At 40.2% G+C, this 22,366-nt stretch overlaps 1 protein-coding gene across 1 annotated transcript in view; it reads right to left on the reverse strand.

The window, feature by feature from the left end:
- Positions 1–22,366, reverse strand: part of LOC139718695 (transcription elongation factor SPT5-like) — a 30,795-nt gene extending 8,429 nt beyond the window's left edge. The window contains exons 1-15 of the mRNA XM_071630154.1: positions 22,012–22,366; positions 16,475–16,658; positions 15,317–15,536; positions 14,149–14,284; positions 13,323–13,451; positions 12,228–12,327; positions 10,674–10,894; positions 8,904–9,201; positions 8,404–8,479; positions 6,305–6,462; positions 5,365–5,520; positions 4,191–4,288; positions 3,471–3,540; positions 2,258–2,383; positions 575–700 (exon numbers count right to left, since the gene is read on the reverse strand). Of these exons, the coding sequence (XP_071486255.1) occupies positions 575–700; positions 2,258–2,383; positions 3,471–3,540; positions 4,191–4,288; positions 5,365–5,520; positions 6,305–6,462; positions 8,404–8,479; positions 8,904–9,201; positions 10,674–10,894; positions 12,228–12,327; positions 13,323–13,451; positions 14,149–14,284; positions 15,317–15,536; positions 16,475–16,552 (1,992 nt within the window). The 5' untranslated portion in view covers positions 16,553–16,658; positions 22,012–22,366. The remainder of the gene's footprint in view (positions 1–574; positions 701–2,257; positions 2,384–3,470; positions 3,541–4,190; positions 4,289–5,364; positions 5,521–6,304; positions 6,463–8,403; positions 8,480–8,903; positions 9,202–10,673; positions 10,895–12,227; positions 12,328–13,322; positions 13,452–14,148; positions 14,285–15,316; positions 15,537–16,474; positions 16,659–22,011) is intronic.

A 22,366-nucleotide genomic window follows, 5' to 3' on the forward strand; every position in this document is an offset into this window, starting at 1 on the left:
GGCACAAAGGGTGGACTGGGGTTGAGTGGTGGTAAGCCTCATCTGTTTCTAACATGGAAGGTTCTCAGTTCACACCACTAAAACCCAGAAACATTCGCAGCACAAGGCTTTCGCCAATGGCCTCTTTCGCAACATGAAATTTTTGCGAATCGGCGCTAGCATTCAATGCATTGTGTAGACTAGACACTTTTGCACATCTTAGCTCCTCACCAAATTTGTGAAAGTTTCATGCAGGCAATAATGTCTGGTTTCAGTGTGTCATTGACATGTACACAAATGAGCAAGCAAGCAAGTTTAAAAATACTACCCAGGAAACGGTTTGTTTATATGATGTTCAAATAAAGCATATATGCCTTGATGCCAACACATTCTGTCTATCAATCACAGAGAAGAATTTCAGGAAAAGAGTTAAAGAAGAGACTTCTCTAACCTTTTCTTTTCTACAAAAACAAAACAAAACACAAAAACACAAAAACATGTGACTACTAGACTACTTAAGCTTCTAGTTTAAGATAAGGTTTTCTTGCAAAGGTACCGGCCACAGTTTGTTTTTATCATATTTCTGAGAGCTTACCCGTGAGCCACCAGCAAGCACAATGTGCCTGTTCCTGACCACAAAGATCCCTCCATTCTCAGTCATCAGGCGGGAGTGTAAGAAGGCGTAGTTACGGTAGATGTGCTTCACCTCGCCCTGGCGACCCTGGGGTGTAAGAGGGGTAAGGTGGTTACAAGAGAGTTGAACTGATCAAGAATAAAGTGAGTTAATCTATTTCTTTCTTTGCTGTTATTGTTGTTGTTGTTGATGGTGTTGTTGTTGTTGTTGCCAATATCATTTTCTAGTTTCCAAAAATTTCAGCTCGCTGATAAAGCCATGCAACAGTATGTACATTTCAGCTCATCTGCAGTCTCAAACATACAGATAACACAGACTACCTCTTAACAACATGGTTCTGAAAAGTTTGTTATACTTTCGAATAGAATGTGCTCCATGAGTGTGGCACATTTCAGCTGAATCTGATAATCTCTTCATTGTGGTTGGTTCAGAGTTTTCTTCATACTGTTTTTTGTCCCATTCATTGCACATCAGAGCTTAGCACAGTGAAATTAAGCACTCAAATAGACCCTGAGTTTCAAAGCCTCTTTTCTCAGTAAACACTTTCCTGAATGCATACTTATCCCCCATTGTTTAGATAGGTTAGGAAAGTCCATTTACATTGAGTGATACATCATTCTAAAGCTAAGAATTTGGCCTTTCAGAATCTACCCTGAGCTGAAAATCCATATCCGGCGACTTTTTGACGGTTATGTGATGCAGGGTCACAAATATACACTAAAGGCGTCTCTTCATCAGCCCGAAGTTTCAAAATAGCACGCTATCTTGCGGTTACCAAACTAGTCCGATGTCAAAATAGCGCGCTATCTGTGTAGTGAAGACGCAAATAGCGCGCTATTTGATCGGAAAAATTTCCCTCAAAATCTTGGTCTAGTTCGTCAACTAGAGCGCTAATTCGTGAAATAGCGTGCTATTTTTAGGTGCGTCTCCATCAGCCCGAAATTTTCTCGATCCCTCCACGCTTCTGGTTAGCCAGCTGGCAATGGAAAGCGCATGTACAAGCTAGTGATTGTGTATAGTACATTACACGCACGGTGTATTCAAGGATCACATGTGTGTACCATAGGCCTACTGTTGTCACAAGGGAGGTGATTTCTCTCACCTCCCTATTAAAACTCAGTGTCGTGCATGCTAGCTGTTTTTTTGTAGACTTCTTCTTCTGGTCCACTCTACCTTAGCTGAAGATTCTTGCAGATTGTGTGCATTTTGGATTTGTTTAAACATTGCAATTCATTAATTTCATATAAGATGCCTCACTGGACAGAAGAAAGAGTAGCGTTATTAATATCCCTTTGGAGAGAATTTGCTGTACTGCTCACCTCCCTGGTTGTAGAATCGTACATACGGTGATACAGGAGATTTTGAGCGGGAAAATCCACTTTTGAACCACGAGCCAGGCAGAGTAATATTGCAAAGTGCGCATGCGTCAATTTTTGGACTAATTTCCCGAAGCAGGCTGTTCAAGCTGATGAAGATGCACATTCGCTGTATCGCGCTATTTTCTAAGACCGCAAAATGTCCCGCTAGTTTGAACTTCGGGCTGATGAAGACACGCCTATACATACCATATCCACATCATCTTAGTTTGCATCACACTTGGCTACTACTGCCTTTAATGCAGCACTCTTCACTCTGTATGCTCACCGAGTGTGGCCCATCAATGACCTTCACAATGTCCTTGGTCTGTAGGTTGTTCTGCTCAGCATCAAGGGCCACAGCGTTTCTTGAGTCCTTCTTGCGATTCACCGCCTGGGGCTTCACATGCACCAGCTACAGGCATAGACAGAGAATCATGTTTGCAGAAGAACTACAAGATGGTCATGGGTACAAAATGAATGCACTAAAAACAGAGATTGTTATCAATGGCTTATTGGACTCTGCACCTTCATATCTTGTTAAAGGATTTGGTATAGTATTGGTGGAGATGAGAATTGAGCTTTCAACTTTTTGTGAGATACTAAGAAACCACTTACAAAAATGTTATAAAGCATACCATTCTAAGAGGAATTTGATGGTTATTTGATAAAGATTGGTTTTGAAATTGCTGAGATATACAAAAAACACAGTAAAACTAAGTGCTCCTAATAAAAGGTGGGTACCATCTTTTATTAGGATCTCTTTGTTATATCTCAGCCATTCTAAAACTAATTTTCATCAAATAAATGTTGACTCCCTCTTTGAATTACATGCTCTTTCACATTTCATAAGAGTTTTCTAAGTATCTCACCAAAGAACATTAGAAACCTGAAGCCAGGTTTGAACCAAAACCACATCAACCCTTTAAGCATCCAAGAGAAAAATCATTTTGTGTTCATCGACATTCCAGAAATTTTGTTAATAACTGGGCAAGAGTGGTAGGTCAAAGCTCATATTTCAGAAATTAGCAAAAAATCTTCCTACAATGATAATGTAATTCTAATGTGGTGGACCAGAGAGAAAATTGATTTGCTGCCTGCAGAGCTGGTTCTTTTCAAATGTCGCAGCTGAAGTTGAGTAAACTATCTAAGCATAATCGGCAAGAGACCTGGTGACTACATAAGTTGGCAAGTAAATACTTGCTGCTTACTGTAAAAGTGGATATTTTCACACAATCATTTTTTCACGCTCGGCCTAAGATAAATGTCATGTGTGTTTAATTCTGCGGAATTAAGACATTAATTAGTGGTACTTGTAGCTAGCAAAATTATTTGCATGCTTTTATTTTCTAACAAGTTTCTGGCTGCGCAAAATGTGAGATAAATTTCCACACAGCAAAAAATTTCACTCTTACAGCACAGGATTTTTACCTGAGGTCATTGACACAGGGAAATTTATATAATTCAAGGGAAAGGTGACCTGATATAGATAGCAAGCTTACCTTATTGTGCATGTTGAGAACCTGGAATGTCTCCTTTTCTAGCCTGACAATGACACCCACTGTCTGGGGGCTGCAGAGAGAGTGTCAAGACGTAGTGTTAGGTGTCAAGTGTCAAGAGGTGTCAAGTAGTGTTTACACTACATCACTGACAGAGATGCCAGCATTTTTAACGATATTCTTCCAATATGCAAAGAATTGGGCAAATCACCATTTCAGCTCACAGAAACTTTCTTGCATGTCAGTCACATCTCAGCTTTAACTACTCATTGATGCATGGAATTACTGGTTTGTTTGTTTTTTTCTCTCTCTAAATGATACTTTATTTGGTACTCAAAACAAAGCATTCTTTGAAGTCATCACAAATGAAAGTACCTGGAAATGAAAGGATCTTTTTTGGCTTCGTTAATCATACATTCAAGTCATTTCGATGCTTGTTGCCTTTGTGAACTTACAACGGGAAGAAATTTAAGAAAGCATAGCCCAAAATGTATTACAGTGATTCTGCTGTCATGCCCAAGTGAGGTTTGAATACATGGTATGAAAGCCTACCTTATCAAAGGTAAACAACAATCTTTTCACACAATAACTATGGTGATGCATGGAGTCACGAAATTAGCATGACATGGCAGTGAATGATCTGTGCACATTAACAGCAACTTGGTCTAGGTATTTTTTATTTGCTAACTTCAGTCAAAGATTGTATTGCAAAGAGACACTCACTCCAGCTGAACTAAGTCACCGAGTTGGTACTGTCCAAGCGAGTCCACTCCCGAACTCATTTCTTGACACAGCTGAAGATCTCTTGGGAGGACTTTCATCTGAAGTGGTGAGTGAAGAAAGAAGAAACATAGCAATAACACAAACTGAAAGTTATTTTGCTCAAACTCTTCCATCTCAGTAGAATTCAGCAAACTTTAAAGAGATAGCATAGTTTTGGTTGAGATGGGGATTCAAGTTTACAACTGTTTTTTTGGTGAGATAATGAGATTTCTTAAAAAAAAACAGATACAATTCTAAGAGGGATTCAAAGATTATTTGAAGAAAATTTGTTTTGAAATGGCTGGGATATCCAAAAACAAAGAGGTCGTAATGGAAGGTGGAACCCACCTTTTATTAGGACAACTTTTCCCATGACATTTCAATGAAGCATAAATTGATAAAACCTTCTAAGTGTTCTCCTTGCCTACATTTGCAAAACCTTGTGGCAGAAGTAAAGAAAAGAGAGAGAATGTGAAACGTTTGCTACAACTGGACTGCCTTTGTTTTAACTCCTCAAGCGATGTTTGCTCATGACTGTTCACAATATTTATACTGTTTACACCATATGTACAAATGTGTTAAGTGAGTTTAAATCTGGGTGTTTCTGGAATTCCGGAAAATTTCGCGAGTGGTTAGATTAATCACATTAATCTTCACTGAGCTACGAAATGCATGGAGAAATGTATGTGTGCATGTTCCATTCATATAAGGATCAGAGTGAATATTTTCGCCTGTTGCTAAATTCCCAATAGCATCTGACTCGTGAATTTTTCGTAAACAGAAACCCTGTAGAACAAAGGGCACCTACGGAAGGACAACTCTAATTGCGTTTGAGCATATTACACACTCTCCATGTCCCACATAATATGTTTTATGGTTAGGTGTCAGAGGTGTACCTAGATGACCCAAAGCATTAACTACAGTGGGACTTCAATATGACTTGGCTTGCCTCATGCATGAAGAAAAGATGTTCCAGAAGAAATATGTTTCATAACCTTGCATTTCACTATTAAGTATAGAGGAGGGCAATATAATACACATTGGCCTCCACAATTTTCTCTTGCACTGTATGATGTATAATAATAATAGTTATATTGACTGGCTCGTTGACTGACTGCTTGATTGATAGGCTTACCTCGTGCATGGTGAGGTCAGAGAAGACAATGGCTAGGTTATCCTCTACTCTCAGGACCAGTCCAGTGTCCCCCTCAAAGCGGCCAGAGATGACCCGCACATGGTCGCCGATCCGGAAGTGCTTCCTTAGCTCATGGGAGGGGAACTCCAGGATGTCCTGCAATGTGTCAGATCACACAAGATGAAGAGATATGAAAGAAGGAATATGTTTTACAATATGTCGCACTTCACTTATACGTAGAGAGCAAATTATAATGTATATTGCCCTCTACAATATTCATGTGCACCATATAATGTTTGCAATAATAGCTGTATTGACTGGTCTTTATGGTGGAATATAAGAAAATATAAATCTTCTTTGATCAAATAGCCTTTATCTTTAACTCAAGCTATATACATGCTTTTGTTGGTCAGGAACATATATATCCTTGTGCTATGACTACACCAATATATTATGCATATAAGTTAAGAAGAGATATGATTTGTTTAAACTTTCCTTTGGCATTTACTTGAATTATTAAATGAACAAGACAGGATATAAAATTTACTCTTCCATGCTAAATGCAAAAATCCATATGATGCACAACAGTGAAACATTGCCAGGCAGTTGCACTAGTACTTCTGACAGTAGCATTTTGCAAGGCAGTCCATATAAAAACAACAGCAGCATTTTCCATCAGTTCATTGTTAAACTGCACTATTCTAATCATTTGATTTTGGGTCAAAAGGTACAATTTCTGTGTCTGCAAGTGTCTGTACATAATGTCATAGGAATGAACAGTCATACTTGAAAGAGAACAGGTAAGAAATGTTGCAAAGAAAATTAGGCCACTACGCAAATATTCTTCTTTACTACCTCTAACAATGAACATACTGCAGCACTTACATGGAGCGTGCTAATCAGGGATAAAAAATTGAAGTGGGGGGGACTTTGGCCCTACCTTGAGGTCCTCGTGTTTGGGGAGCACCATGATGGTGTTGCCGTCGACACTCTTCACTTTGCCCTGGAGGTGGATCAACTCACCCTCCACCACTTCCACGTTGTCACCTGGGGCAAAGCTGTGACTCTTCTCTACTGAAGACTTTGTCTTGGTCACCACTGTTGACACCAGTCCGGGATGGCATCGATGTCAAGGAAAACACTCTCTTCTTATACATGTATATTGTAAAACAAGAAATTTTCATGTATTTTGTGAGGAGGTAAGATTCAAGTAAAATGCATGTCAAAGTTTTTTGCCCACACACATTGACTGCCAGTTGCCAATTTGTGAAAGTTTTATGGCACAAAAGGCCATCTGCTCCAATTCACTTTAGTTCCATGCTGCAAATGATTCTGGTTTTACAGTACATCTTCTCTTTCATAAATGTGCTTTTACCCATTCTCACGTAAATGGTACATTCTGACAGTTTGTCAACAAAATCAATGCCCAAAACTGATGATACTATGCACTTACTGTACTGATTGTACATGTCAGTGGGTGTTATCTTAACCCCTTGAAGACGAGTCCCGAGTATACTTGGGCAGGTGTCTAAGGGAAATGCGTGTTGTAGCAAAATCAAACCATCCCAAAATCAAACCATCCTCAATGGGTTAACCATGACAGATATGAGAAATGGCAGATGTAAAAACAAATGTAAAAACACACCAGCCCAAACACCATTCAAAAACAAGTTGTAAATACATAATCATAAAAATGATGTTATTGAAAATTTACAGAGCCTTGCACTAAATATATGCTGAGTGTATGGTAAAAAAATATTAAACATCAAAGAGTCCATACTAATAGGGTTCAAATATAAATGTGTGAATGGACTCCCAATTGTCAAATATGTGGAGAGATAATGAAATGGAATTGAAAGGGGCCTGAGCCTTCAATTCAGCAGATTCTTTGTCAGAGGCAACATGAAAAAAAAAGTAAGGAAAGCAATTACATCTATGGACTACACAAAACAAGCACAGTCTGAGGAGGGCTAGGGACACAGTACAATGAAAACAAAAGGGATGGATATGAAGTCAAAAGCAGGGAGCCCAACAGGTAAGGAGGGGGGATTAAAGCAAGGGGGGGGGGGGGGGTGAACAGACAAAAGACAAAAGTTGACCAGTAATGATCCCAAGGATCATAGGAGGCAACTTGAAAAGGATAAAGATGAATAGGGAGGCATCATCACAAAAGATAACAACAAAAGAATAAAGAATAGGAAAAAATTAAAATACCAACAGCATATGTGACCATGCATCACAAAACAAACACAAAGTTGCAGCCCTTGATTTTGCGTGAGGACCTCAAAAGGGTGAAACAGGTCGATCAAGTCAATCTTCAGTTTTTCATACTATCTGAAAGAGCTATTCTTCGTCTACACTATACATAAGTTTGGGGTCATAAAACCAACAGGAAAGTGTGTTTTCAACAGTTTTTCTACAACCCCTTTCTTGGAGAGTAGTGCGATTAGGTACGTCATCAGAGGTCCCTTTTCATTTCTTTAAAATCCTTTACACACCCTTCAGTTTCAACTCGAATAACTTTTGAAATGATAGTGCTACCACCTTGAAAGTTAGCATTTATCATGGACAGAATATGTTAATTGAGCATGCTAAATTTCAGCTTAAACCGATAATCCCTTCATTGTTGTTGCTATGGTGGTTTACATCCTGTTTTTTGTCCCTTTCATCGCACAGCCAGCACGGTTTCTAAAGATTAAGCACTTGAATAGACCCTTTACTTGATTGAGAGCCTCAGTTCAAACCTTTTCAAAGTGTGTGCTTTCTTTCCACTATTTAGATAGGTTAGGGGAGTCCATTTCATTTGAGCTTTACATCATTTCAAAGCTTAGAATCTGCTCTTTCAGTATCAGCCCTTCACTAAAAATCCATGTCTGGCGACTTTTTGTTGGTTTTGTGATGCAGGGTCACATATGTTAACCCACTGAAGGCAAGTCCCGAGTATACTCGGGCAGGTGTCTATAAGAAATGCGTCTTGCAGGAAGATCAGCACATTCTCAATGGGATAAGGGGGTGAAGCTGGGGGATTAAAAAGGATACATTCTACATCAATGTCCTCTGGCTTGTCTTCAAATCTCTCCAGCTCAGACAGGGTGGGCTTTACTCCTTCAGCAATCTGATGAAATTAAAATGTGAGTTTCATTATTTGTTACTATAAATATGTATACACTACATATTTTACGTAATGGAATATCAACACTTTCTGTCATGGTAGAACAACAGGAAACAGAAATAAATATAACTCATGCCAACGACAACAAGAAAAAAAAAAACCACACACTTCAGATCACTCTCAATGTTCAATCTCAAAGAGAATCGCATGAAAAGTTGGATGTTGAGATCCAACCAATACACAATCCAAACTTCAAAAGAAAAGCTATGTGTATCAATGAGGAACAGCAAAATACCAACTTACATGTGGGTAAACTTCCTGAAAAGAGTTCCTTTATTTTCGATTTCTTTCTATTCATGGACATTGTGCTGGCAATCACGTGTCTTTACTACAATAATCAATCTTCAAATCAAGGCAAGGTACTTACAATGGCACTCATCGCAAAACTCTTGAAGAGAAACCCTTTGCGACTGTAGCGGTTGCCCTCAAAGATGAGGAAGTCTCCGTCGGTGGTGACCTCTCCCCCGATGCGCCGAATCGCTTCCAGGTCAAAGAGCTTCTGCTCGGGCCGGCGCCGCTTGCGCTTCTCGGCGGGCGTCTGGGCCATGCGCTGGATGCCGCGAGGTCGGTTGTAGTCGACGCGGGGAAGGAGCTTCAGGGTTACTTGGTTCTGGGTCTGGTCCACGTAGTCTACCTGGCCCAAGTCATCCTTGAAGACACCTCGTCTGGGGAGAGAGAATTATCAGGGATCATCTTTATATCACCATCTGAATTTCCTGTATCAGACTATGCTAGGGACTCTCCAAAACAGCTGCTACTTGCCGATGAATCAAGAATGTAACAATGAGTTCCTACATGTACTTCTGAAAGGCTGTCAACATTTAGTCAATAAAGCAACTGAGGATCCAAACAGCATGCAACAAAATATAATTATGTAATTGTGTGCTATTTTGATCTCAATAGATTTTAAAATACCCTAAAGCAGAATGGTATCCATCACTCTCTCATGAGGACATATTGAGATTGTTAACTTTTCAGGAGTTTTTGACAGGATCAAGGAAGCCTGACTGCTCTGCCTGCAACATACACACTCACTATTTCTATTATAATATACAAGATTATCAACAGAAAGTCACACACCCTAATTTCAATGTGAGGGCTAAAAAAAGCTAAAAATAAGTTAAACGGGTCAAACCAGTCAATCTTGAGTTTTTCCTACTTCCTGAAAGAACACATTTCTTCTTCTACATTATTCTACAGTTTGGGATAAAAAAAAAAAAAGAAGATGAAAAATTGTGTTTTAGCATTTTTTCCCTGAACAGTTATTTCACAGAATGGTGTGATTAGGTAGATCTTAGAGGCCCCTCTCCATTTCTTAGAAATCTTGTATACACTCTTCATTTTCCACTCTAATAATTTATGAAAGGATAATGCTACTGCTTTGACAGGTAGTAAATAGAATGTGTTGATAGAGCATGCTCAATTTCAACTTAATCTGATAATTCCTGCACTGTCGTTTCTATGGTGTTTTTCATCCTGTTTTTTGTCCAATTCATTTCTCAGCTGACACAGCTTGGTAAGATTAAGCACATGAATAGACCTAATACTTCAGAGCCTCTTTTCTCAGTAGTACATACACTTGTCCAGAGTGTGTGCTTCCTTTCCAATGCTTTAAAATAAGTTACGAGAGTCCCTTTTTTAATTGATTTACACTTCACTCTAAAGCTTAACGTCCACTGTTTCAGAATCTGCCCTTAACTAAAAATCCATGTCTGGCAACTCTTTGCTGGTTTTGTGATGCAGGCTGACATATCATGGAAATAATTCATTAATACATAGGGGCCTGTTGCATAAAAGTCACTATTGTGGTAACTTTGCCATCCAATGGTTCCTACCATGGCAAAAATACTCAACAGCCATCAAAATCAAGAGTTCCATGGAAGTTACCATTGGATGGCAAAGTTACCATAATAGTAACTTTTATGCAACGGGCCCGAGATCATACTGGGTTGCATTTGAAATTTCTTCAGGGGTTACATTGGCAATTACAAGGCAAGATGTCTCATGATGTGGTCTGATACGATAAATCGAACAGATGAGCATGGCCATTGAAGAATGAGTGCAAGGAAATGAATGCATGTAGGTGTGTCGGACGGAATGTGGTGGAGATTGAAGGTGCGGTCGGCACATGACTCACTTGAGGCGGACCCAGGCGCCCCTCTTGAGGACGGCCATCTCCTTGACCACCTTGAGGACGTCGGTCATCTCCTTGATGGGCACCATCTGCTGCTGCCACTGACCCATCCGAAGGTTGCCCACCCCATTGATGGCCTGCTTGACGTGGGTCTGTTTGAACGACTCGATGTAGATGTAGCCTTTCAGGCCCTCCACGGCCACTACAGACTTGATTTGGAGAGGCTGTGGGGTCAAAGGTTACAGGATCACCAAGTTTATTTCGGGTTCAGTTTGATGACTGCACAAATTGGGCTGCCAACCTAGGCATACAGAAAAATACTGATATGCACTAAAAATTTATTTTTTGAGCAATACAAATATTTTGGCTAACAGAAACAGATGAAAAATAGGTACACTATAAGCCAGCTGAATAAATTTTCTATGATTTGTTCCTCTCCCCCTCCCCCCCCCCCCCCCCCCCCCCTTTACTCCTTATTCCAAGAGGATCACACAGAGCTACAGAGCTAAAACATATGTTGGCTCCTTTTAGCTTGCCGTTATCATTAACGAAGTGTTCTTATCTAATTTGCCCATGAGATGATTTCTTTTGCCAAAAATCTGCTGTCTTTGCACTCTGTCAAATTGCACCTAAACTATTCTTTAGTAAAGTGAAACTGAACATTGGGTGGTGTTTTCCGTTAGCTATACATTGATGCTGGTCACGACTAAGGAGTGAATAAGGCTTAGGTAATGGGCAAAGTGGTGCCCTACACCTGACATCTTCCCAGAATAAAATGATTTTGTTCAGTATTAATTCTTCATCTGACAAGATGGCATGACAAAATATATTCAGCTGCACAGCTGGTCTTCCATTGGGTCCAGTTGTGAGTACTTAGGGAGTACCACTTCACTGGATTATGCACCCTGCTCCTTGCAAGGAATGAAGCAGTAGCTTTTACGTGTGAGCGCTGTGAATCTCTCACACATGGGATTTCCATTTTACGTCCTATCCAAGGGACAGACTGTTCCGCCTGCTTCAGTGGATGGCATGACAACACACAACATTGCTCAGTAAGACTTACTCATCATGGTGTCAATTCTAATTTACTTTCCTTTTCAGTAAAATGTTAAAAATCAAAACCACAAAGGCACTATTTTACCCAATATTTGGAACAACACTTGTAAATCTATGCACTTTTGATTAGGTGAATTTTTAATTTCATGAAAATTGATTGTTTCATGCTTTTATTGGAGGGGGGGGGGGGCATCATGCTCAAATCTAAGAATGCGATAGCGCCCTTCTGGTTCTCAGCAGACTCTTACTGTAAAAGTGGGTATTTTGGCGTGAGTATTTTTTTCGCATTTTGCCGGGTAAGATAGATTTAGCAGGTTTTTAGTTCCACGGAATCAGGACATTACCTACTGGAACATACAGCATGCAAAAATATTTGCGTGCTTTTATTTTTGCACAAACGTCTGGTTGCACAAAATGCGCAAAAATTTCCAAACTGCGAAAATTTCTTCTTTTACAGTACAACAGTATCTGTTTGTTTCATAGTTTGTTTGTTGTCTGTACCTCTTCCTGGTTCTGGTAGGCAATGAATTTCCTCATCAGTTGAATGGCAGTCTCCTTCTCTTCACCAATCCTACACTTCACCATCCACAGGTTGGGATCCCTACAAACACACAGATTGAGTGGCATGAGAAGGGAGACATTATCAGCTGTCACTAATTCGGCACTACCGGTATTTATTTACTGTATACGCCATATATTTAGTGAGTCTAAATTTTCGCGAATTGGGACTTCCCAACAATTTCGCAAGTGGTTAGATTCGTGATCGTGGAGTACTATACTGAACGGAGAAATGTATACATGTGTGTCACATTCATATCGGGATCAGAGTCATTGTTTTTGTGAATAGCACCTTACCTGTGAAATAAACGAAAATAAAAACCTTGCGAAATATTCAGCGTAAACAGTAACTTTGTGCAATAGGCCAGAAATATGCATATAGGCCTATATACTCTATATGCCAGATATTTTGTGAGGTTTTTATTTGCGTGATGTTTGCGAGTTGGGTGCTATGTACGAATTTACAAACATGCAAATATTGACTCCTGTCATGAATGTGACATGCAGGAATACATTTCTCCATTCAGTTCTGTCCTCCACAATGGCGAGTGTAACCACTCGCGAAATTGTAGGGAAGTCATAATTCAACAAAAATTAAACTCTCTCTAAATATATGGTATATAAGGAAGTTTCATTGCCATATAGGGGAATGCTATGAAGTCCCAACTGTACTAGAATCTCATTCAAATCTAATGCTGCCCATACCGGACATTTTCTTATTATGTTTAATAAGTGACATTGTCTCATATTCTTCATTCAATTTACAATGGGTGACACATTACAACAGTCTACCATCAAGTTCATGTTTCTACTTCTGTTTATTTGTATTTCTATCATCATTATTTCTGTTATATCTTTATTCTTATTGTCATTATTTCTTTTTTTTTGTCAGCCAGCCTGTAGAAACTCTGACAATTGTCATAGATGCATGTATAAAAGCCTATTACACAGAAATGCTGGTCCTTGGAAGTATGAGGAAATGAGCATATGATGATATCAAACAGAGAGAAGAAAGCAAGCAAAGAAAGAAGCACTGACTTGACGCCTGGAAGGAGACCCTGCTGAGTGATGGAGTCCGGTAACTCGTCCTCATCGGCCAGAGCCTTGCTGGACGTCTCAGCGTACTTCCTCTTGTAGTACTCCTCTAGCTCCTCCTCCTTCTGGGTGCTATGGACCAATCAGAGATGAGAACAATAGTTACAGCCCCAGTACAGTGATACAACTATGCACTGTAAACAGGGGTTGATAGTACTTGCAGAAAACATATTATATGCCATCCCCTTTCCACACTCACACATTCCTACTTGGTATCATCTGAAGACTACCAAAACAAATAAATGACCTTCATAACACAAGTCATCATAAAGTCATAAAGCAGAAAGCATGAGGCATCATTTGCAATTAAAATACCTACTCACACATTTATCAGTCTCACTCTGTTTTGGTGGTTTGTTATATTTCGGTGGGGGTCATTTCAGCAAGTGTGATCATTTTCCTACTACCTATTGATCTCTCATATTCATTTCGATACACAGGGCCTTGTTACCAGTAGCCTACTTGCCAAAGTGCAAACATCTGACTAATGCACGGGTACAAGCAAAACACAGACTGTACAGTGCCCTCCCGTTGAATAAACATGGTTACAATGAAATTCATTTACGACAAAATTTTAGGTCCCGTACAATTGTCTATAGATGTATCTTTTTTATACTATACTTGTTTGGTCATATTTGAATTTGATCAAAAGAGAGAAAACTGCCAGCCAAGAGAACCTCATTATAATGGGAGTCACAGGTACATGTATCTAGCACACCACTATTTACAATATACAGGGTGACCTTCCCTGACCACAAAGCAGACCTACCTGAGGAGCTGGTGAAGTCGTCGAGCTCCATGTTGGTCGCTGTCGTTGTACTCTGTCTGTGTCTTGTCGATCAGGGCCTGGGCACCGTCCTCCCACTCCTCTTCCTCATCATCCTCCCCATCGTCATCATCGACGTCTGTTCAAAAATAGCGCGGACAAGCGCAACAACCCAACATGCCGGTATTATACAAATGAGTGTAAATAGGGACTTTTTATTTTCATCAGCTTAGCCAGTTGTTAGAACTGTGTGTCATGACATTATGCAGAGTTGACTGTACTCACTTGTCAGGATAAGAAGACATAAAGAATTTCATGAAGCCGGATGCAATATTAGGGGGAATTGAGAGATTGGCAGCAAACTGTGAAGACAGAGTTTTCACAGCAAAAATGTTTGTGAATTGGAGCTGACGGCCATTTTTGCAGCATGAAATTCTTGCAAACTGCTGCTGGCATTCAATGCATTATAGTGTAGACAAGAACTTTCAAGTGAATTTTTGTTGCATGGTGTATAAATTCATCGAATATGATTAGCGTTGTTTTGATGGACATGCCAATTACCTGACCAACAAAAAATAAAAGAAAAAACAGTAAAAAATAAAAAACAAAGAACTTACGGGTGAGTCTGTATTTTCTGAAATAAAAATGCTGTATAAAATATTGTATTTTACAGTACAACTACAAGCCATTTCCCTAATCGGACAGAGAGAATATGAAGTCTTCTTTAGCATCCTTCAAGCTAGGACTCTAAAGGCGCAGTCAGACTGGCAAAAGATCGAGAAGTTTAACATCTCGATCTTTAAGATCTTGAAATGTTTAGCCAGTGTGACCGCAAACATCCCGCCAAACTTCTCGCCGAACTTCCCGCTCCCACTAGGGATATTTCCATCACCCCTGACAAACTTCTTGATCCGTTTGCGGGCGGTGTCTCCGAAGCGCAAGGCCATTGTCATGTAAAGATGTGCATTGTTACGTCAGAATCACTAGTCATCGGATGGCGTGCTCTTTGTTCTTTCTTGCGCGCGTACCAATGACCCAAACTTCTCGATCCAAGTCTGGCTGCCAGTGTGACTGCACCACGAAAGATAGCGAAGACTTCACGATCACTTCACGATCTTTTGCCAGTCTGACCGCGCCTTAGAGTGCCTTTCTACAACTCTCCCCAACTCACCGGCCTCTTCTATGATGAAGCTCTCCACTTTCCTCTTCTTTATCTTCCTGCGGTGATCCCGCTCCTCCTCCTCTTCCTCCTCGTCCTCATACTCGTCCTCGTCGTCGCTGCGTGGTTCGCTGATGAGGTCCTCTCCGTCTTCGGGCTCTTCGTCTCCCTCGTCAGGTTCCTCTCCCTCCTCCGCCTCCTCAGCTTCCGGGCTTCCCAGAGGACTCCCTTCCTGGAAGGGGGAAATAAAAAGGAGTTGACGACTCACATTACTTTGCATCCTAAACACGTCACTCAATTCCGACTTTAACAGGGATGCTAACCATGTAAACAACACTGCAGTATTCTGAAGGCAGAAAGGCATAATATTTTTAAAGATAAAAGGAAAAATTTTACCTTTCTTCCAAAGTCTGGCAATGGACATACTTTGTGTAGTTTTACAAAATGGGAAAATCACTATTTTCCATTTTCCACTTGAAGTATTTTTGGGGAAAAAAGGACAAAATTAATGCAAAATTAAGGACCGGCATTCTTTGCATAAAACCAATTGCAAGAGGACCATCCCCAACACACTGTATGTACTGCCATAAAAGAAAAGCATTCTCTCACCTGTATAGTTTTGTTTCCATGAGTTTACATGGCAAGTGAGTTAAACTGAATAAAACACATCACAATTTGAACTCTTGTTGGTTGTTCAATAAGTTCAATAAAAAAAAAAATTATGATATCATTTTCGTACTCTTTACGAAATACAGTACACAGGCAATTGCCACTCAAATGACCAGAATTACCCAAAGCAAAGGTAACTGCTTTAGTTGCTGGAGTAGTACGCAGGTGTTTGTTAAAACAAAAACAGTCCATGAATGCAAGTCTGTAAAATATTTCCTAAAAAAGAAGAGAAGCCAAAATTGCAACCAATTCATATTACTGTTTGCCCCCCTCTTTTTAATAGTATACACCATAGCGTAAATTAGATAAACACAGAAATGTAGCATTGTATATTCACATTACAACTGCCATGTACATATTTTGACAAAAAATTTTATATTCATCTATCCATTCATCTACTGTATTATGTGCCTACAGTTGTATGTAAGCTTGTCTGTGTACACCATTATGCTGCATGTTGGACAGCTGCAATCCTTATGTCCATCTAAAGGTCAACAATACCTCGGCATCGCTGTCCTTTTGGAAGCTCTCCTCTCCTTCCTCCTCCTCGGAGAAAATACTCCCCTCGCTGTCTGACATGGCGCCCTCTCGTGTCCTGACTGCACAGTGTCACCTAGGTCCAGTGCAATCACTGTTCTTCTTCATACACGGACGGCGTGTGGTACACTTTCACAGCGATGACAATCTGAAAGACAATACATAAGATTACATAGTACAAAGCTGATTCTATCTACAGAGTACATATACATGTATGCACACAGCTAATACCCTTATCATCACTTGCACAGTATATGGCCAAAAGAATCTAAATTTAAAATATGTGCCATACATTGTATTAACAATTTTTCCAACTATTTTTTTCTGCAAACACACGTGTTTTGATGGGCGCTCTGCATCGGTTGATTAAAACTCGATTTTTGAAGAAAAAAAAACCCAGATAGGATTTTTTCTTCTTTTCATCATGGATAGTGGACATGTGTGTGTAACAAAAAATCACCGTGCAAAGTTGCGACAATTTATACGTCAGATGTGAGATGAATAGAAGTGAATAGGGGGCCTCATGAGGCGTTCCCCCCTGGGCCTCATCCCTCATGAGGCGTGGGGGCGGTCCTCATGAGGCGGGGCAGTCCTCGTACGCGGGAGCGGTCCTCATGAGCGGGTTTCCCGGACTGAAGTGGTATGAATATCTACTCATTGGTACAGTAGCACTCTTTAGCAGGATAGGGAAACCACTGTGACTGATGGGACACAAAAACGTGACTTATGGGACGCTATCAACTACCACATTTTGAGATTGCGAGAATAATATTTAACAGTGTGTTACTGATGCCGGACGCTATCAACTACCACATTTTGAGATTGAGAGAATAATATTTAACAGTGTGCTACTGATGCCGGAACAAGTTTTAGAACATCATAAATTAGAAACCAATCTATGAGTTCAGAGTCTATGTTCACAAATGAGGTAGATCTAGAGTGTGCGCGCTCGGTGTGAACGGACGTGTTTTTCGTAGCTCCGCAATTCACAGGATTTCCTCCTGTTTTTAACCTTACATTTTTATATTTGTGGATTTTTTCTACCTTTGAACGTGTTATCAATGATTCAAGTATCAGTTTGATCGGGAATTTTGTATTTTTATTGAGCTTTCAAGCAGGATTGACAAACTTTGAATCGCATATTTTTACCGCATCATAAATGTGGGAGCCGCCATCTTGCCCCATACGGCTATGTGTGGAGTTTACAGCATGCACGGCACTCGATTCTTGACCATGTTGAGCAAGCCACCACGCGTCCACGGATCGTTTGGAGAATAAAACATCGCCAGTTTTTATTTTTCTTCATCAATATTTTGAACGCTGAACGTTGTGTGATTTATCAGACAATTTTGTAGCTCTAGTCATTTTAATGAGATTTTAATTAGGAGTAGCATAGTAGGCTTAGCAGAACTTCACTGCATTGTGGATTGTTTTGCATCGCAACCGCGGGAATCGCCATCTTGTCTTTCATACACGCGGGAATTTCAACACTGCACTGCACCAAACTGAACAATCAAACTGTGTTCATCACTTCAGAGTCGCCAGTTTTTAGACTTTTTTTAATTTGGAATTTCATCGACCACTCAGCATGGGCAACAAAAAGGATTTTTTGATCACTTTGCTGGCAGGAATTGGGATCTTATTTGCACACAATATCTACATGCATTCTGAGCATCTGAAAGTACCTCAACTTCACCCCAGCGTCAGGGACCACTGGGCAGCGCCCTTTTTCACTCCAGCCACCTGTCACACGGCGAACCGGGTGAGCTCGTTCCATTCTTCTATTACATTTGGCTCTTACAAGAAGAACATTACCACCTTGACATCTACGCCCAGAACCTACATGCTTCTTGTCTTAATTTTGGCAAACGACATCAGTGTGAACCCAGGGCCCTACAGGCCAAAGTTTCCTTGTGTAGTATGCAAAAAAGCAGCCAGATATGGGCAACAAGCCATTGAGTGTGAATCTTGTAACTCATGGTTTCATCGTACATGTATTGAAATGAATGAAGAGATTTATAAAGTTCTAGTTGAGCACCCATCGTACTCGTGGACCTGCTGCAACTGTGGCCTGGTCAACTTTAACTCTTCCTTCTTCACATCTGATATTGAAACCCAAAACAAATTTGAGCCTTTGGCATCACAAATGTTTAACCTAGATCACTCCACATCACAATCTAGTGATGCTTCTGAAATTGGATCTCCCTCCAAAACTTCCACACCAAACAAAGCCAAAGAGAAGAGAAAAAAGAGTATCCCAAGGAAGGGCAAGTTACAGAAGCCGAAGACTTTGAAAGTCTTAAACATGAATTGTCAGAGTCTCAGAGGTAAAAAAGCCAATTTTTTATCTGTGATTGAAGAAAAGAAACCAGATATTATCGTAGGAACTGAATCATGGCTGAACAACGATATTGCTTCAGGGGAAATATTCCCACCACAATTTCAAGTGTTTAGAAAAGATAGACAAACCAGCTCACATGGTGGTGTGTTTATAGCAGTTAAGAACACCCTTATAGCCACTGAAGAGAATAACCTGAATACTAATTGTGAAATAAAATGGGTCAGTATTTATATTTCAGGCCAAAAACCAGTGTATGTAGGAGTATTTTATCGTCCCCCATCAACTGATACCGAATATTTGAATGAATTGGATTTATCGTTATCTAAAATACCTAAATCTGCAGTTGTATGGTTATTTGGAGATTTCAATGTGCCTAGTGTAGACTGGAGTACAAACTCTGTACGCCAAGGGGGCAGCTATGCAGCAGTATGTAAGCTAATGCTTGACATTGCCGCTGATTTCAACTTAACTCAAGTTGTTAATCAACCTACCAGAGAAGAAAATATTTTGGATTTATGTTTTGCATCACATCCTGATTTAGTATCAAATCACAAGGTCATTGCTGGAATTAGTGATCATGACATAGTAGAAGTTGATATAAATTTGACTGTTAGATTGATCAAACCTCCCAGGCGGAAAATATTTTTATATAAAAAGGCAGAATTTGAAGAAATTTCTGAACTCATGAATGAGTTCAATAGACTTTTAACTGAGGAACATCTTCAAGTTTCAGATGTTAATAGTTTATGGGCTGATTTTCAAAGAACCCTTCAAGCAGCTATAGATAAATATGTTCCATCCAAATTAAGTTCTATCAGATATAATTTGCCATGGGTAAATCAGTCCATCCGGCGTGAAATACGAAGGAAACAAAGGCTTTATAATAAAGCTAGGAAATCTGGAAGTAGCAAGGATTGGGAAAGTTTTAAATCACTCCGCCGATTAATTGATAGAAATATTCGGAAAGCCCACAATCGGTATGTGAATGATGTCATAGGAGAAAGTCTCAAGAGTGATAACACCAAACCCTTTTGGAAGTTTATCAAGAACACTAGACAAGAGGTTTTTGGAATCTCCTCTCTTCGTTCTGGGGGTACAATGGTATCAACTGCAAGAGACAAAGCACAAGCACTCAATCAACAATTCTGTTCAGTTTTCACCAAGGAAATCCCAGAAGAATATCTTGATATAGATCACCACAACATACCGGATCTACCAAAACTCACCATATCAGTAGCAGGAGTTCAGAAACTTCTAGAGGAGCTACAACCGAATAAAGCAACCGGACCAGATCAAATTCCAGCCAAAATACTCAAGAGTTGTGCCTCAAGTTTAGCTCCAGTCTTGCAAAAGATCTTCCAGAAATCTGTCGATACAGGAACTCTCCCAGAAGGATGGCTTAAAGCCAATGTAGTCCCAATCTACAAGAAAGGGGAATGTACAAATCCTGAGAACTACAGGCCGGTTTCACTCACTTCCATCCCATGTAAAATTTTGGAGCATATCATCTTCCGTCATATCAAGGACCATTTGGATGCCCATGATGTCATCACTCACCATCAACATGGATTCCGACAAGGCAGATCATGTGAAACGCAACTTGCAGGTCTTAATTAATGACCTAGCAAGAACCCTTGATGCTAGGAGTCAAACCGATCTCATCATACTTGATTTCAGCAAGGCGTTTGACAAGGTCCCCCATGGGAGATTACTACGCAAGCTTGAACATGTTGGTATTAACAACAACAACAACAACCTCCTTCACTGGCTGAACATGTTCCTTACTAACAGACATCAGCGCATTCTCCTGGAGGGAGCAGAATCCCAGGAATCTCCGGTGACATCAGGGGTACCACAGGGAACGGTTCTGGGGCCTTTACTGTTTCTCATATACATTAACGACCTACCGAACGTACTTCAGTCTAAGGTACGACTTTTCGCAGATGACTGCATAATATGCATAATATGCAATGCAATGATATAATACAATGACTTAATATGCGCAGACATAATATGACTGCATAATATTATGCAACTGGCATAATATGCATAATATGCATATGATCATTGCATAATATGCAATGATCAGGATGCAAAAGCTCTTCAAAAAGACATTGATTTATTATGCTTGTGGGAGTCACAATGGCAGATGTCCTTCAATCCGTCAAAATGCTTTGCTATGCATGTTAGCCACAAAGTCAAACCTATTATCACGCCATATACAATGAAAGGAAAACAGCTACAGCAAGTAAGCCACCACCCATACTTAGGTGTTGAGATAAGTAAAGATCTCACTTGGTCACACCACATTAACAAGATTACTACAAAGGCAAACCAAATGCTGGGTGTCATCAGAAGAAATCTCCATTCGTGTAATAAATCAGTTAAAGAAACAGCCTACAAAACGCTGGTTCGCCCAAGGCTTGAGTATTGTGCTTCCATTTGGGACCCTCATCAAGCTACAAGAAAGAGGAGCATTGAGGCCATTCAACGCCGGGCTGCTCGTTTTGTCGTAAACAATTATGACAAACGATCCAGTGTCACATCCATCTTATCCAAACTCCAATGGGAAACCTTGGAAAACAGCTGTACCAAGTTCCGATTGATTGCCATCTTTAAAGAAGTACACAATATTACCCCATCAAATGTTCATCTACGTCAGAGACCCGGCTCAACACGGCGACAAACAGGTCCCAACATTTTAGAGATGCCTTCATTCAACAAGACATGTTACCAGCACTCATTCTACCCAAGGACAACCAGAGAATGGAACTTCCTACCACCAGAGATAAGAGGCGTTACCAATTTAAAGGATTTTAAAATTATGCTTGACGCAATCAATGTAGAAGAGCTGGTCAAAAAAGCTCACTTCAGAATTTAAAATTTTAAGAAATAAATCCGTTCACACCGGCTGCGCGGGATAACAGCCTTCAGGCAGTGATTGCGCAGAACCCAACCAGAACCAGAACTAGAGACTATCAAAATATCCGTTGTGAAAGGCTGCTTTGAGTCAACAATACCATGAATACCAGATCATCTAATTAAGCTTCATTAATCATCTATACTCAATAGTTTGATTTTCATAAAATGCAAACTTTCCGTGGAATTGACAAAAAGTCTCCTCCGGACAGACGGATTTTTCTGTTTAGTTAGAACCTACCTACCGCAGATTTCCTCTGACGCGACACGACGTAACGTTAGATTGAATGAATATGAAGAGCCACCTATAGAAACTCGTGTTGTGTGATGCGGGTGATGCGAGCGAGTTGACTGTACTGGGCCCCTGCCTGCTAGCGAATTGCCGCTGGCTTGCCAGCAGCTAGCCGAGCGTGGTTGAACAACAGAAGACGTTGTTACCGGAAGATTCAGCCAATGTATCACAATCAGATTGCTGTCGGAATTCTCAGGGTAGGCCGTGCTGATCTAACACATTTTACGGTATTTCATACGAATATCCTGATATCACTCTGTAGAAGGTGTAAAATACGATGAAATCTGGCTGTGTTTGTTAGCTG

This window comes from Diadema antillarum, unplaced genomic scaffold (genome assembly GCF_040938485.1).
Source record: "Diadema antillarum isolate AM-2024a unplaced genomic scaffold, OU_Dant_1.0 scf00000099, whole genome shotgun sequence".
In the NCBI taxonomy this organism is placed as follows: domain Eukaryota; kingdom Metazoa; phylum Echinodermata; class Echinoidea; order Diadematoida; family Diadematidae; genus Diadema; species Diadema antillarum.